Below are 15,027 nucleotides of genomic sequence, written 5' to 3' on the forward strand. Positions count from 1 at the left end.
TAATTCCCTGTAACTTAACAAAGACTCTGCCTGATGCGAGGTGAAGGTGTGTCTGGTTTGCCTGTCTGAGGTGACGTGGACATTTCTCAAACTTGAAAAAAGAAAATGTCTTCCTTCTCCTTCCCGCTCTTGGTCTGAGCATGAGCTTAGCAGCCACCCTTGTGTGTGCATTGCTACATAATGAAATCAAACACTAAACACACTTTGCACACAAATAAGGGGATTCTCGTGATTCACAAGATGAGACCGTAAAGCCCCCGGAAGTGTTAGCAATGAAATGTAAGGAAGTACCGTGCTTGACATTGGTGCTAAATGGGAACTGGAAATTAGGTATCAGACAGAGCCCAAGACAGTAAACCAAAAAGGCCGTGGCTTTTATACTTCAAAGAAATGAATCAGATGACCGGAGTTATACATAACGTTGTACAGGGGCTGTAGAGCTGGCTCAGCGGTTAGGAGTGTTGGCTGCTCTCTTAGAGGACGCAGGTTTGATCCCCAGCTCCCGCATGTCTGTAACTGCAGCTCCAGGGGCTCAGAGGCCTCCCTCTGCTGTGCTTGGGTGCCAGCACAGACACACATGCAACCAATTAATACATGTAATAACAATTTTTAATCACAGTATTTCTGCAACTAAAGACATTGATACAATGATATAGGTAATTCAGGGCTTACACATGGGAGGCAGAGGTGGGCAGATCTCAAGTTAGAGGCTAGCCTGATCTATATTTCCACTTCCAGGGCAGCCAGGACTACATAGACAGACCCTGTCTCAAACAACCAAAAGCCTCCCTCTCTAGTGGGATTACCCAGGATAAAGCTGCGTCTAGATAGAGCTGGTTTCTACTGTCTAAATAGTAAAAGTTCAGAAAAATATTTTCAGAATGATGTCTCACTAAGCAGCTCCAGTCTTTCTTTCCAGTAGCATATGGCCTAGAAAATCAATTTACCCCACATCACGTGCTCATTTGACACATTTTTAAAAAAATAAACAGAGGAATAAGGTATTGATCGCCAGCTTTTGGTAGATGTGCTTTCATTGACTTAAGGGAAAATTACTCAATGGGAATAAAGCAGTAAGTGAGAAGAAATGAAAATGTCTCTAAGTTCGACAAAAACTTCCATTCAAATCAGAATAGCCACTGTGCTCTGAAGTGTGCAAACTTGGCGTTTTCCGTTCAGATCTCTGGAAGGTATAAAGCTGGTTTCAGAGCATACGATTTTATACCATACAAGAGTTCATCATCTGCCAAAAAACATACTTGATCCAGATTCACGAAAGTCTAGAGAAATATTGAAAACATAAGTGTAGAGGGGCGAAGGGAAAACAGACAGAGTAAAGCTGAGACCAGGCAGTGCCTAGTGTGCTCGCTTGTAGGAGGACATCATTGTGCGGCAAGGCGGGTCCAGGATAAGGCGTAGCCTATCATTGGATGAGAAGGAAGGGTAGGCGGGGAAAAGTCTAGGAAGGAGAGAGGAGAAAGGGAGATCAAGATGGAGTCTCCAGAGGGGGATGGTTCAGATTTAGGTGAACCAGATCGATTTTAACTTGTCTAGGTGGGCGATTTGTATCTTTTTCAATTGGCAGTGAATTTATTGTGTGGGTGAATTGTGGGTTGAGAATTCAACAAGTAAATCTAATTGGTCAATTACAAGTTTCTGGAACTTTGACTCCACCAGGCTAAAGAGGACAGGGTGTGAGAGAAGTGGCTGAGAGGCTGTTAGAGCATGCGGATCTGGTTCTGTTGCCAGCGCAGAGTGAGAACGAGCAGGGCCTGCAGAACGAGGTGTGTGTGTGTGTGTGTGTGTGTGTGTGTGTGTGTGTGTGTGTGTGTGTCATGGTAACTATAAAAAATACTCAGTAGTAAAATTAAACAAAGCAAAATTAAAGCAAATTTTTTTTAAAATGTATTTTTTACTTTATGAATATTTTGCCTGTGTGTGTGTGTGTGTGTGTGTGTGTGTGTGTGTGTGTGTGTGTGACGTGTGTGAGGTGCCCTCGTGGGACAGAAGAGAGTGTTGGATCCCCTGAGCCTACAGCTATAAACTTTGTGAGCCTAAGACCCCTACAAGAGCAGTAACCGCTCTTCACCCCCGTGTCCCCTGCCCAGCCCTGCCCAAATCACACTAAATCACGTTGTAGAAATAGGCGGCAAGTGACGAAAACAGTGACATAACAGTTCTCTTGAACAGTAACATTCACCCTTACCTCAAACTTTCATCAAAGGTTGAAGAAATAACCAAGAAGCAGCCGAGTGTGGAATCAGAGGAACCAGAGAACCTGTGTCTTACGGTCGCTGGGTTTAATGACAACCAGTTGGTTTTCGAAAGGAACGGTGGAAAGACTGGGGAGCTATTTCCTGCTGAAGAGAAAGATGAGCTTCCCAAGTAAGGCTGTAGACATAGTCAGTCGTCCTGCTCCCAACACTGATCCTAATGTGGGATAATAAACGATAGACTTCTGCTACGACTACTCAAATGTCTGCATGGTTATCAGAAGGGCATAAGTAAGTTGATATCTGTTAATCCAAGCAAACTGATAAATACTTTCTTTAAAAAGAATAAGAGTTGATTACGTAAAGTGATGGTCCCCCTGGTACACTCTTGTTTAAGGACCTGACTGAGTAATTGTGGTAATTGTGGGTAATTGAGTAGAGTGTAACGACGTTTGCTTTGTTGTCATTCTTTGAAGCTGAAGTCTTCATTTCTAGAGCTGGGTTCCTCTGGGACAGGAAAACATGAAAACACTGAGAAGACATTAAGGGCATTTATTACATATTACATACAATAGGTAAATAGTCAATATGTAATGTGAACACAAAAATATGTAGTCCCAGTAGGTTTTCCCCACATTTTCCTGCATGTTACAGCCCTGAAAGACTGTAAACACTATCTCACGGTTCTAGCATAAGTACCCATACATGCTATATGGATATGTAAAATGTTCACACATTTAATATACATACTGGTTTAAACATTTGACTAGTAATATTTTTTAAATGCTTTACTTTGGTCAGTTCTTATCATCTAAATTTACAGGTATGTGAGTTTTGAATTGTTCTGGCATTTAGTAGTACCTATTCTCTGTATTAACCCCTTTCCTCAGGGAAATCCAACATGGTAGGCATGAATCATTATTCTTTGGCTGGTACTTATGGTGGTTTCAATTATGGCAAACCGGGTTGAATAAAATCCAAAGTTTATTTGCATTTTATTGACATCAAAGGCCATGGAGCTGGCTTAATGGATTAAGGTGTTTCCCAGGCAGGCCTGATGACCAAGGTTCAATCCTGAAGCCCACAAAGGTGGAGAGTGGAACCCAATGCCATGAATTTGCTCCTGTGACCTCCACACACTCATGGTATGCACACACACACACACACACACACACACACACACACACATGCATGTGCATGTCTCATACACATAATATATTAGTAATGATATTACAAACACTTAAAATTAAATATATTTTGTCTTATGTGCATGCATGTTCTCCCTGCATGTATGTATGGCTGCCATGTGTGTGCCATGCCCATGGGAACCAGAAGAGGGAGCTGGAGTTACAGATGCTTGTGAGCCGCCGTGTGGGTGCTTGGGAATCAAGCTTTGGTCCTATGCAAAAGAAACAAGTAGTCTTGCCTGCTCAACCATATCTCCTATGAGTGTCCTCATAACCAGTTTCCCCCAATTTTTGCCCGATGAGCTGTTTTGTTTTGTTGGATCTCATCTTTTACAGATATTCTGCACATGCTCAGACTCAACTCTTGATCCGCAAACTCAGTCTTATATCTGCCTAGTTTAGGAATGAACCTGACCTCCCCTTCCTTGCCTGGTACTTACAGTAGTTTACACCTAGTAGTAGATGCAGATGGAGACGAGCCGAAAGGTGACCAGACAGCTGTTTAACCTTTAGCCGGATGTACCAGACAACGTTGCTATTTGTGAATTTTTCAAAGGAGTGTTCCTGACTCGTGGATAAAGGAAGAGAAGTCCAGTGAGAAGGAAGCATGGGGCCCCCCGGAGCCTGTGGTCACACCAGTATTTGAGGAGTCCCCTCCAGAAGCTGCTGGTCTGCTGCCGCTGAAGGATGGCCACCTTCTCACTAAAATGGATCCGGTTGAAAGAAGGTAAAAACAGTGACCTCTTCGTTTCCTGTGAAGGAATGCTAACAGGGATTACTTTCTCTGAAATAAAGTGGAGAGGAGTCATCCGTGTTCCAAACAAGGAGCCCCCTGCCAGCGCCACCAGCGAGCGGATGGTGATGCAGGCACCTCAGTGGCCATCAGTGAAACCCAACAGTGCGCAGGGTAGACCAGTCCTTGGAGATTTTTCCCTCAGGAAATCAATATTAAAATGGGTAGCAACCAGTTAAGGATGTGAAATTTAAGAGCATGAATGAAGTTTTTTTTTTTAGAAGATCTTTGCATGAGGATGGATATAAGCCAGTATCGGAGAAACTGGGTGCAACTGAAATGTTTGTGTGACAAAGTGTTTAAAATCTTGATATATTATATCAGGCTAATAGTAAACTGACATCTGAGCTTGTATGCACACAGAGAGGCAGGCACAGACACACACAGAGAGAGAGAGAGAGAGAGAGAGAGAGAGAGGGAGGGAGAGAGAGAGAGAGAGAGGGAGGGAGAGAGAGAGAGAGAGAGAGAGAGAGAGAGAGAGAGAGAGAGAGAGAGAGAGAGAGAGTGTGAGTGAGTTGTTCAGGACTGCATAGGGAATAGTGCCACCCACAATGGGCTGAGTCTTCCCACATCATTTAATGCATAATCAAGACTATATGCTATGAACATGATCTCAGGCCAACCTGATCTAGAAATCCCTCATTGAGATTCTCTTCTCAGGTTCTTGGTTGGGTCAAGTTGATAATTAGAATTAACTACTACAAGTACTATTACTCTTTGTCCATTACATTTAACTTCTGTTTATAGTTGGATCCACTTTACAGGGAACAATCATACTTTAAATTAGATAGCATGGACCTGTGAAGTAAATTACAGCTGTAGAGATTTATAGAGCAGGACACTGTGTTTTGTATACTTGACATTTGCCTGAAAAGATTTTATTTTTTTAAAGGCTGACAAAGAGAGACGCTAAAGAAAAGAACAAGGTACTGTAAATGAGTAATGAGAACGGAGTTTGATTGGTTGTAGGAGTGAAGCAGAGCCCAGGGAGCCTGGGCCACAGGCCGAGTGACGTCTCACCGGGAGACTCTAGAGCTGCCACTGCTGCCACCAGCATCACCCTAGCCCTGCAGCGAGGATGTGAACCTGCAGCCTCCACTGCCCGTCCCCGGTACTGCCCAAGCCAAGCCTGGCACCGTGCGTGGGTATCGGGTGGGGAGTCTGGCCTACGAGTCCTCACACGAGTAGCATCTGTCTTACAAATACAGTGGTGGCAAGAAAGGTTTTGGAAACAGCACTGTTTTGTTATGAGAAAACAAGGGATTCGTCTGGAAGAATGACAAAGGACAGTGTCCTCGTGTGCCAGGCAGTCACGGCTCCCTAAAGCGATGGACACCAGCGTCCGATGCTGAGGCAAGACAGGGAAGACAGTGAATGCATAGCAGGTCTCACCCGTGTTAGGCGTGTCCGTGTCCCGGGCTCCTTCGTTCACCCACAAAATTAGTAGGCCATGAGCAGGAAGTGGGGGAGTGGATATGAGGGGTTGAAGAGTCTTCCCCAAAGTCAGATGAACAAGGCTCGTAAAGGCCCAAAGTCAGGCAAGGCATTGAAGGTTTCCGGTTTCCATGTCTGGTGACCCTGTGGGCTTCCACGATAGTATCCCAGCCCACCGTACGGGAATTAGTGATAAACGGGTGCTGAGAACCACTAGGGTTCGGGAGAACAAGCTAAACAGCGAGGCCAAGTGTGCAGCTCGGCTGTAGGCATGGTTCTGCAGGGGCCGCCGCCCCCTGGGGCAGAGAGGAAGGCAGGAAAGAGGATGAGGAAACTCAAATGGGACCCAAAGTTGGTAGCCCCACCACAAAACCCATTCTGTCAGAACTTCAATTCCCAACCCTGATGCCCAGAGACCCACAAGCCAAGGATAGCCAAGAGTCAAAAACTCTGTGGGCACAGCTGATAGGCTAGGTAAAGGTAGGCAGGCTTGCCCTCTCCTCTGACATCACCGTTTCAATCTAACAATGACAACAGGACAGGAACTGAGACCCCAGTGGCAGCAAAGGAAAGCATCTGACAGAGGGTCGCCAGAGCCTGCCTTTCGCCCGTTACCCAGATGACTAGAAATAACTTTCCCTATACACTGTCAGGTTTCGGTTATTTATACTAACTCCTAACTTGTAATAAATACTTAAGTCAGCTGGACATAGTGGTAAACTTCTTCAGTCCCAGCTCTCCTGAGGCAGAGGCAGGAGGATTTTTGTGAGTTTAAGGCCAGCCTGGTTTACAAAGCTAATTCTAGGACAGCCAGGGCTACACAGAGAAACTCTGGCTCCAAAAGCCAAAATAAAAAGAGTATTTAAGTTGACATTTTTTCTTTTTAAAGTAACTCTCCGGGGCTGGTGAGGTGGCTCGGTAAGTGAGAGGTTTGCCAGAAGCCAGGGGACTGTGTTAGATCCCGGGACGCATGCAAAGGGGTCAGGAGAGACCACAGCTTGGCACTTCACTCTTACATACAATACTAAATATTTTTAATTAAAAAATAACTGCAAGCAACTGTTATGTCAGTCTTAGTCATAAGTAAAAAGTATCAAGACATTACGATATTTTGTCAAACACTATATGATATGTCAATCGAAATACATTGCAGAAGTAACGTAAAAAGACTTGTAAAAGAGTATGTTTTCAAAAAGAAATTAAGAAACCAGAGACATAAGGGATAGGTGTAGGTGGCACACACTTTTAATCCCAGAGGCGGGCAGATTGTTATGAGTTCGAGGCCAATGTGGTCTCCTAGCAAGTTCTAGGCCAGCTAGGGCTACACAATGAAACCTTGTCTCAAAATTAATTAATAAACTGGAGATGCTGACCAGAGGACCATTTGACATGATCAGTTTTATCTAGAATTCTGCACATTTCTACTTACACATTTAAGTTTCAAACCACCCTTCTGCACATTTCTATTACATGCTATATAAATTTGGAGGACGTTTTGAAACAGTGTTATTTTACAGACAGGAACCCAAGTAAATGAAACGGAAGAAGGCAGCCGTGGATGTGAGCCTTGTGCGACAGCCTCAGGCCGGGGTGAGTTGCCCAGCCCTTGCCATGCATGAGTCCATCGCCGCCAAGCGAAGCACCTTGGAAGGGAATGCACAAGGGGTCTGCGTGAGCAGGAGGCCTCTGCTGTATGTGGGCCCTGGGTTTGCGTCCCGAGAGTTCTGGGCCCACGAGAGATGCCCTCCTTACCATGCTAGACAGAGAACCACTTCAAACTCCCAGCCAAAGAGCTTTTGCGGACTCCTGCCGTGCCCTGTGTGAGAGGCACCCAAGGCACAGTTCATCTTGCCTTAGAACTTTACCTCCTCAAACCTTTATCCACTCTGTCACTAGAACGATCTGTTTTCAGATTTCCCCTGGGTATCACTTCCCGCTGCTAAACACTTGCCCTCCCTGGCTCCTCTAGCTTTTCATGGATCTCTCTTCTGCCCACTACCCCTTTGACAAGTGTTGTTATTGTAACAGAACCTTGTGTTTTCGATTAACTCCGCTGAGGTTTTCTTGACCAAAATAAATTACACATATGTAAAATGTGCCACGTGCCTAGGTGTCTGCATGTTTAAACACACATTTCCCACCGTTGTCAACATGGGTATCAATGAATCTTCCCTTCACAGATGTTTCCTCAGTTGTCTTAGTCCTCTACTAAGAAGCTACCAGTTCATTGTGCAAAGTACTTGTATTGTCCCCACTCGCGTCACCACTGCATGAGAGTTACAAGGGCCAGTGCCTCTGTTTTTACATAGTAGTATCATGGGCTCTTTTCATGGCTACCGTTCTAGTAAGTGGCTATTATGTCCTTTAAAAACCAATATTTTTCATAATTCTTTAGACTTCATATGATGTATTTGGTCGTGTGACCCACCCTTCCCAAGTTCCTCCCATAACCATCCTCCCTTCATTTCCCTCCAGCTTTGAGTCCTCCCCCCTACCTCATGGAGTCCAGAGCCTTACCCCATTGGTCTGAGGGGTGGGGCCTGCCCTGGCATGTGGACAACGTTACCAGGATCCCATCGTTACAGAAAACCGACTCTTCTGTCCCCACTGCTATCAAATGCTGGCCACTCCTTAGCAAGTAGTGGGATTGGATGCTCGCCGCCTCCTCTCCTCATACTGGGATTTTTTTTTTTATTTTCTGCCTTGAACTTGCCTAGATCTGTATCAACCACCATGACTTCATATATGCAACCTCCCTGCCACATCTGGGAAGTGGTGCTGCCTTGATGTTATCAACAACCTCTGCCCCTTAGAATTTTTCCAACCCCTCTTCCTCAAAGCTCATGAGCCTTGTGGGAGGGGCGTGACATGTGGGTCCCATTGGGGCTGAGTATTCCATGGTGTCTTGTTCTCTACCCGTTGGCTATTTGAGAGTCTATACCCATCACCATCTACTGCGAGGAGGAGCTTCTCTGGCAGGAGCTGAGAGATCTGATTTCTGTATATACTGGGACGTCATTACTAGTCATTTTAAAGCTGTCCATTTAGCAGAATAATACTATCCGCTTCTTCCCTAGGGCCTATGGCCCATGTAGCCACAGGTTCTCGGCCCCTTCAATGGTGCCAGGTATGGATCCCATCTCATGCTACGGGCCTTAGATCCAATCAGAAAGTGGTTGGCTAACCTATGGCATTTGTGGCTCTGTTTCAACAGTGGGCATGTCTCGTCAGGCACTAGCCTGTCTGCAGGTTGCACGGTTCACAGCTGGCCATTTCTCTCCTCCAGTAGCATACACAGCACCTTGTAGCAGCATGAAGGCTAGCCAGTCGGGTGGTGTGGGGGACGGGGGGGGGGAGGCTGCCTCGTGAGTACTAGCTTCATTTTTCCCGTGTTCCTGTTACTCAAGTCTGTGTGTCTTCAATAGTAGTAGGGTCTCACTGTCAAGCTCTGGGGGTAACCAAGAGTATTGGCAATAGAGTGTAAAGTGATCCATTGACCATCAACTCAAAAAGAGGCGATCCAGTCCTCATACTGGGTTTTGTTTTTTTAACACATTATCAAGCTTCTTTCTATATTTATTTTCTATTTGTATGGTGTGTGTGCATGTGTATGTGCTTGATGCAGTTCTGGGGATTAAATATAGGCCCCTGTGCATGCCAGGTGCAGGAAGGACCACTGAGCTATACCTCCAGCTCTCTGGTTATTTTATTATTTAGAGTCTTGGTCAGTTCCTCCACTGACCTTGAACTCCCATTGTGGCTCAGGAATGAAATGGCTTTGGGATTAGGGACCTATGTTACCGGGTATTGAGTTTCCTTTTCTGTCACTGTGGTAATCCATGTAAATGAAAGTGATGTGAGTTTGTTTTGTTGTGAGGTCCTCCTAAATCCAACATAAGTCAAACACCGGGTCAATGAAGAGGACGAAAGTGCATTGTAATCAGCTGCCACTGATCCATCAGAGCCACAGAACACAGTTGGGAACTGGACTGTGACCACCAAGAGAAAGGGCACAGCATATTTAAAGGATGAGACCACAGAGTGGGGTGGGACGTGGGCTGTAGCATTGTCCAATCATACTTTGACATAAGGGGTTGATCAAGGGAGTTTTCACCAATCAGGATAGGAGCAGAGTCCTGGGCCTGGGGACATGAACGTGTTTGACACTGCCAGCAAGATGGAGTTGTCCTTGAGTGACACTTAGTTCCTTATAATAGATGCTGTTCAGCTCTTGGGAAGTCCCCAGCTCCTCGAGTGCCCAGAACCTTGAATTTAATTTCTCCCCATGATTAAATGGAATCTGAAAACGAAATGGTAGTGCTCAGGATACGTTTCTTTTGACTGTTCCCAAGGATTCCAGCTCGCACTTCTAGGTCACAGTACGACATTAGACAAGTCAGGGCAAGGTACTGCGAGTCAGGATTCATGGAAGAACAACGTTGCTGACACTCTCACTGGTTCATGCTCAGTTAGCTTTTCTTGTACAGCCTATGATGGCAGACCCATAGGCTATGCCTTCCTGCATAGATTAACAATCAAGGCAACGCCCCACAGAATGCTCACAGGCCAAGCTGATTGCTCGACTGACGTTTTCCCTCCCAGGTGACTTTAAGCTGTATAAAATTGAGAATAGAAACTGACCACACATTAGTCCAGAGTTATTTGGGTACTTTTTGCCAACATTTATTAAATTTTAACCATTAAATTCCATTTGATTCCTTTATTGTCGTGGAACATATTTCTTGTCGCTTAAGTTGTTGTGTCTCAGGCCTATAGATTGGAGTAGTGTGTACCCATCCACAGGTGGGACTGTTTGGGAAGGATCAGGGGGTGTGGCCTTGTTGTAGGAGGCGTGTCACTGGGGATGAGCTCTGAGGTTTAGAAGATTGATGCTGCCCCTTTCCTGGTGTGTGGCTTTCACTCTGCTCCTTGGTTGTCTCAAGATATCAGCTCTCAGCTACTGTTCCAGCACCACGCTGCCCGCCTCCTGTGGTGCTTATCACCATGATGGCCATGGACTCTCTCCTCCAAAAGTAAGCGCCAAATTAAAGTTTGTCTTATAAGTGGCCTTGCTCGTGGTATTTTATCACAGGGATAGAAAAGTCACTAAGACAGATACATTTAAGTTACACTGAACAGCTCGACCCTTCCTTCCTGCTCCTCTGACAGCCTCCAGTTCTCCCCAGTGTTAGGCACCACCTTTTCCTGACCCAGTGGTTCTCGGCCTTCCTAAAACCATGACCCTTTAATACAGTTCCTCATGTCGAAGTGATCCCCAAAACCATAAAATCATTTTTGTTGCCACTTCATAGCTGTAAATTTGCTCCTGCTATGAATTGTAATGTAAATATCTGATATGACCCCTTTGCAAGGGGGTTGCAACCCACAAGTTGACAACTACTGTCCTAACCCATTATAACCTGACTTAAGGGTTATCTGGCCAGTCTGCAGGGGATGGACACTTTCCACCATTTTGTGAACCCTGTTCCAATGTCCCAGTCCCCTGGGGACTTTGCAGGTGTCCTTCCCATCGGTCACTGAAGCCTTCCTGGCAGGAGCGTTTAGTCATACTCTGCTGATGTTGAAGGGGCCTTATCAGCAGGTCTGCAGCGTTCTTCCAGTGTTCTCTTGCCTCCAGTGTTCTGTCCTCTGGAGGCCTCGGTTCACCAGAGACTCCAGAAGGCTCCACATGAGTTCCTTCTCGTTTAATGGCCTGGACCCTCCCTCACAGCGAGATATGATGACGGGAAATCTTTTTCACCTTTTTTTCTTTTCATCATAGATTATTATCTTCATAAGTCATTATCTTAGTAGTTGTAAATATATTGTATATATATATATCTTATATATACAATATATTATATAATATAAAAATAAATATATTTTGTAATCGTTGTAATAGCATTTTGCCTGTTTTCTTATCCTCCATTTCTCACTGTAGCTTTTTCCTCCATGGGAAAATCTACTTTGATCTCATTTGAGATTTGTTCTCATAAAACCGTTTTCCTACAGCATCCATCTGAATAATATAATGCTCATTTTTTTTCTTTTTTTCACAGAAGCTTTTTAGTTTTTTTTTTACCCTCAGAAATTTGCATATCACAGCAGAACATCAAGTCACCGCAGAGCTACTCCTTTGGCTTTTTGCCAGCACCAACATTGGCCTTTGCAGTCCCCCTGACCTTCATTCTGTTCTTTGCGTTCCTTTCGCTGTTTGTGGGAGGTGCTTTTCTTCTCATAGAGGCCATGTCTCGCAAGTCTGTGTTGAGGCTCATTCTTCTCTCCATAATCCAAAGAGTCATAGATCAGGCCAAAGCCAGTTGTCTTGCCCCCACCGAAGTGGGTTCTGAATCTAAATACAAAGATGACATCTGGTGTGGTTTTGTACATCTTGGCCAGCTTTTCCCGAATTTCTGTCTTTGGTATTGTGGCCTTCCCAGGATGAAGGACATCAGTGACCATCTGTTTCCTCTGAAGCAGATGGTTTGTCATGAACTTCCTGGTCAGGATGGTCACCGTGTCATTCATGATGGCTACAGCGTTGGAGCTGTAGAGGAGGATATAATGCTCATTCTGTGTCTTTTCTCCCCTAGAGTTGAAACCAGGCAAAAGCAAGTATATTATTCAGGGTTCTCTAGAGTAACAGAACTTATAGAATGAACATGTTTATATAAATGGGACGTATTAGAGTGACTTAGAGGCTGTGGCCCAGCAGGTCCAACGGTGGCTGCCTACCAAAGAAAGGTCCGAGAACCCAGTAGTCGTTCAATCCATGGGGCTGGATGTCTCAGCTGGTCTTCAGCATATGCTGGAATCCCAAAGAAGTAGTCTCTGATGCCACTGGAGGGATGGACTTGCCAGGAGACTACGAGCTAGAGAGCCTCCTCCTTCCATGTCCCTTCTATAGGCTTCCAGCGGAAGGTGTGGCCCAGATTAAAGGTGGATCTTCCCACCACAAACTGGACTAGAGGTGGAACTTTGCGCCTGCATTAGAAATTGGGTCTTCCCCCTTCAAATGCTTTATTGAAAACAATCCCCTGCAGGTGTGCCCAGCCATTTGGGTTTTAATTCATTGTGGATATAATCAAGATGGCAGCCAAGAACGTCCATCACACAAGGGCTCATTTGTTTTACCTGCAGAATTTAACACCGTGTTCTTTATTACAGGCACATAGTGCTCGCTGCTCAGCGTACGAATGGTTGACTGGGAAAACGTAGTCCCTGTGTTCAAAATACGCTCACATGTAATCCGTCCTGATGCTGTCTTCTCCCCTACAGGTTCTCGCATCCCGATGAAGCTCTGGGACACGGCTCGCTCAGACGAAAGACTGGCAAAGCTGAGGAAGAGTCACTGTGAGCTGCTTACGAGAAAACTTGGAAAAGTGGGAGACAAGGCCAGCGGAGTGCAGAGAGAACAGACAGAAATTAAAAAACCAAAATCCTGGTCACGGCATAAAGAAGTGGCATGGGGCGAGCTCTGTGATTTGAGGCATGGTATCTTAGTTGGTTTTTTAATTTTTTTTATTTTTATTTTATATGCACGAGTGTCTGCCTACATGTGTGTCTGTGTGCCAATGCACGGAACACCCCAGAGCCAGAAGAGGGCATCGGATTACCCGGACCCAGAGTTAGAGACAACTGAGCCATCCTGTGGGCGCTAGCAATCCAACCCAGGTCCTCTCAAGAACGGCCCGTGCTTTTAACCACTGAGCCATTTCTCCTGCCCCATGAATCTTAGTTTCAGAGGAATGCTTGAATCATCCTACTGTAGTACTGAGAGGAATGGGATTCTCTTACTGGCCGGCTTATGGCCTAGTGTCCCAGAAGAAGAACATTTCCAATTTCCAGTCCTGTGGAGTGTGGAATTATTAAGTGTGACCGCCTCATTTGGGCATGAGTATTTTAAATAAATAAATTCATACTCTTCAAGACTGGAAATTGAGTGGCTATGCTGAGTCCTTTTGTTCACTATTCATTTAAGGATGGGACTTGTGATCACTTTCTTATTTTCCTGTCACAGTTAATGCTGCAGGAAATGCCATTTGGACTTTGTTTTCTGAATTTCTAAATATTTTGGAAACATCATTCATTACTTGTTCAAAGTATAGGAATCTTTTTTAAAACTTGGATCAATATAGCTTACTTGTTCTAAAAAAGCTTAATATTCATTTACAGCTTTATCTAAAGAACATAAAGGAATCATTATTTCTCAACTCAACTACTTTTAAATTTATACAGTGGTTCCCTTTAATTACTCATTCACTTTGCCGTGGACCCAACGAAGGTCGTCATGAATGACAAGCCTGAGAATGAGCTGGTTCACATCTGTATCTTTGTTAACACAAACAAAATACACAGAAAATAGAGGTCTGAGTGGAGAGATGGCTCAGTGGTTAAGAGCACTGACTGCTCTTCCAGAGGTCCTGAGTTCAGTTCCCAGCAACCACATGGTGTCTCACAACCATCTGTAATGAAATCTGATACCCTCTTCTGGTGTGTGTGTGTGTGTGTGTGTGTGTGTGTGTATGTAGACAACTACAGTATATTCATATAAATATAAATAAATAGTATTAAAAGAAAAAAAAAGATGCTCTCTGGAGAGTGAACTCATTTTACAAAAAAAATGGAAGTCACTCATTGATTTATTCCACAATGTCTCCTTTATACATCCATAGTTGATTCAGATATCTATGGTAAGAACTACTCACTGCTGCTACATGATCAGCTCATGAATTGTTCAGAAAGACTACCGAGCTTCCTGTGGGATAAATAACACTGGGATATGGTTGAAATGTTAGGAATAAGCAGGGTGAGAGATAGTGGATACTGGAGTCATTCTTCCGGCCTTGGGTAGTGGCTACCCTACTGTGTGAACATCTGGGGGTGTTCCTTTGCAATGTGAATCGTTTTGGGGCACGGCTGGCACATTTTATGGTGGTGAAATTTTATTTCAAGACAATTTATTCAATCGTTTGGAAGGGCGATCGATCAAGAAGATAATTTGTTAGTATAATGAAACCACGATGACCGTGTTTCCTCGAAATGAGTTGTAATGTGTTTCAATACTCCAGGTTCCCCCTAAAGCAAGATGAGAAACAAGAAAATGTCGAGTTTATGTTTCCTCAAAAGAAACCACGGTTACGAAGGGAAGAGGAACAACATGGCGGGAGTGTGGAGCGTACTCAGCGCCCTGAAATCAGGACCGTGATCTCGGAACTGAAGGCCCTAGAAAAAGATTTGAGACAGGTGAACCAGTTCTGAGTAAAATTCCGTATTTCTGAGAGTTTGATAGCTATGTTAGATCACTCCGATTCTGTTTTCAAATAAATGCATATGGCTAACAGAAAATGGACAGGAAGAAAAGGTATTGCTTGCCAACGTATCACTATGACACTGTGAG

The 15,027-nt window shown here is 44.6% G+C and overlaps 1 protein-coding gene and 1 pseudogene across 1 annotated transcript in view; one reads left to right on the forward strand and one right to left on the reverse strand.

Moving 5' to 3' along the window:
- LOC116912780 (ankyrin repeat domain-containing protein 26-like) overlaps window positions 1-15,027 on the forward strand; it is a 104,002-nt gene that overhangs the window by 63,358 nt on the left and 25,617 nt on the right. The window contains exons 20-25 of the mRNA XM_032916942.1: window positions 2,225-2,385; window positions 3,957-4,127; window positions 5,086-5,119; window positions 7,145-7,217; window positions 12,906-13,116; window positions 14,699-14,873. Of these exons, the coding sequence (XP_032772833.1) occupies window positions 2,225-2,385; window positions 3,957-4,127; window positions 5,086-5,119; window positions 7,145-7,217; window positions 12,906-13,116; window positions 14,699-14,873 (825 nt within the window). The remainder of the gene's footprint in view (window positions 1-2,224; window positions 2,386-3,956; window positions 4,128-5,085; window positions 5,120-7,144; window positions 7,218-12,905; window positions 13,117-14,698; window positions 14,874-15,027) is intronic.
- LOC116912779 lies at window positions 11,710-12,155 on the reverse strand (annotated as a pseudogene).

Source organism: Rattus rattus, chromosome 11, assembly GCF_011064425.1.
Source record: "Rattus rattus isolate New Zealand chromosome 11, Rrattus_CSIRO_v1, whole genome shotgun sequence".
Taxonomy (NCBI): domain Eukaryota; kingdom Metazoa; phylum Chordata; class Mammalia; order Rodentia; family Muridae; genus Rattus; species Rattus rattus.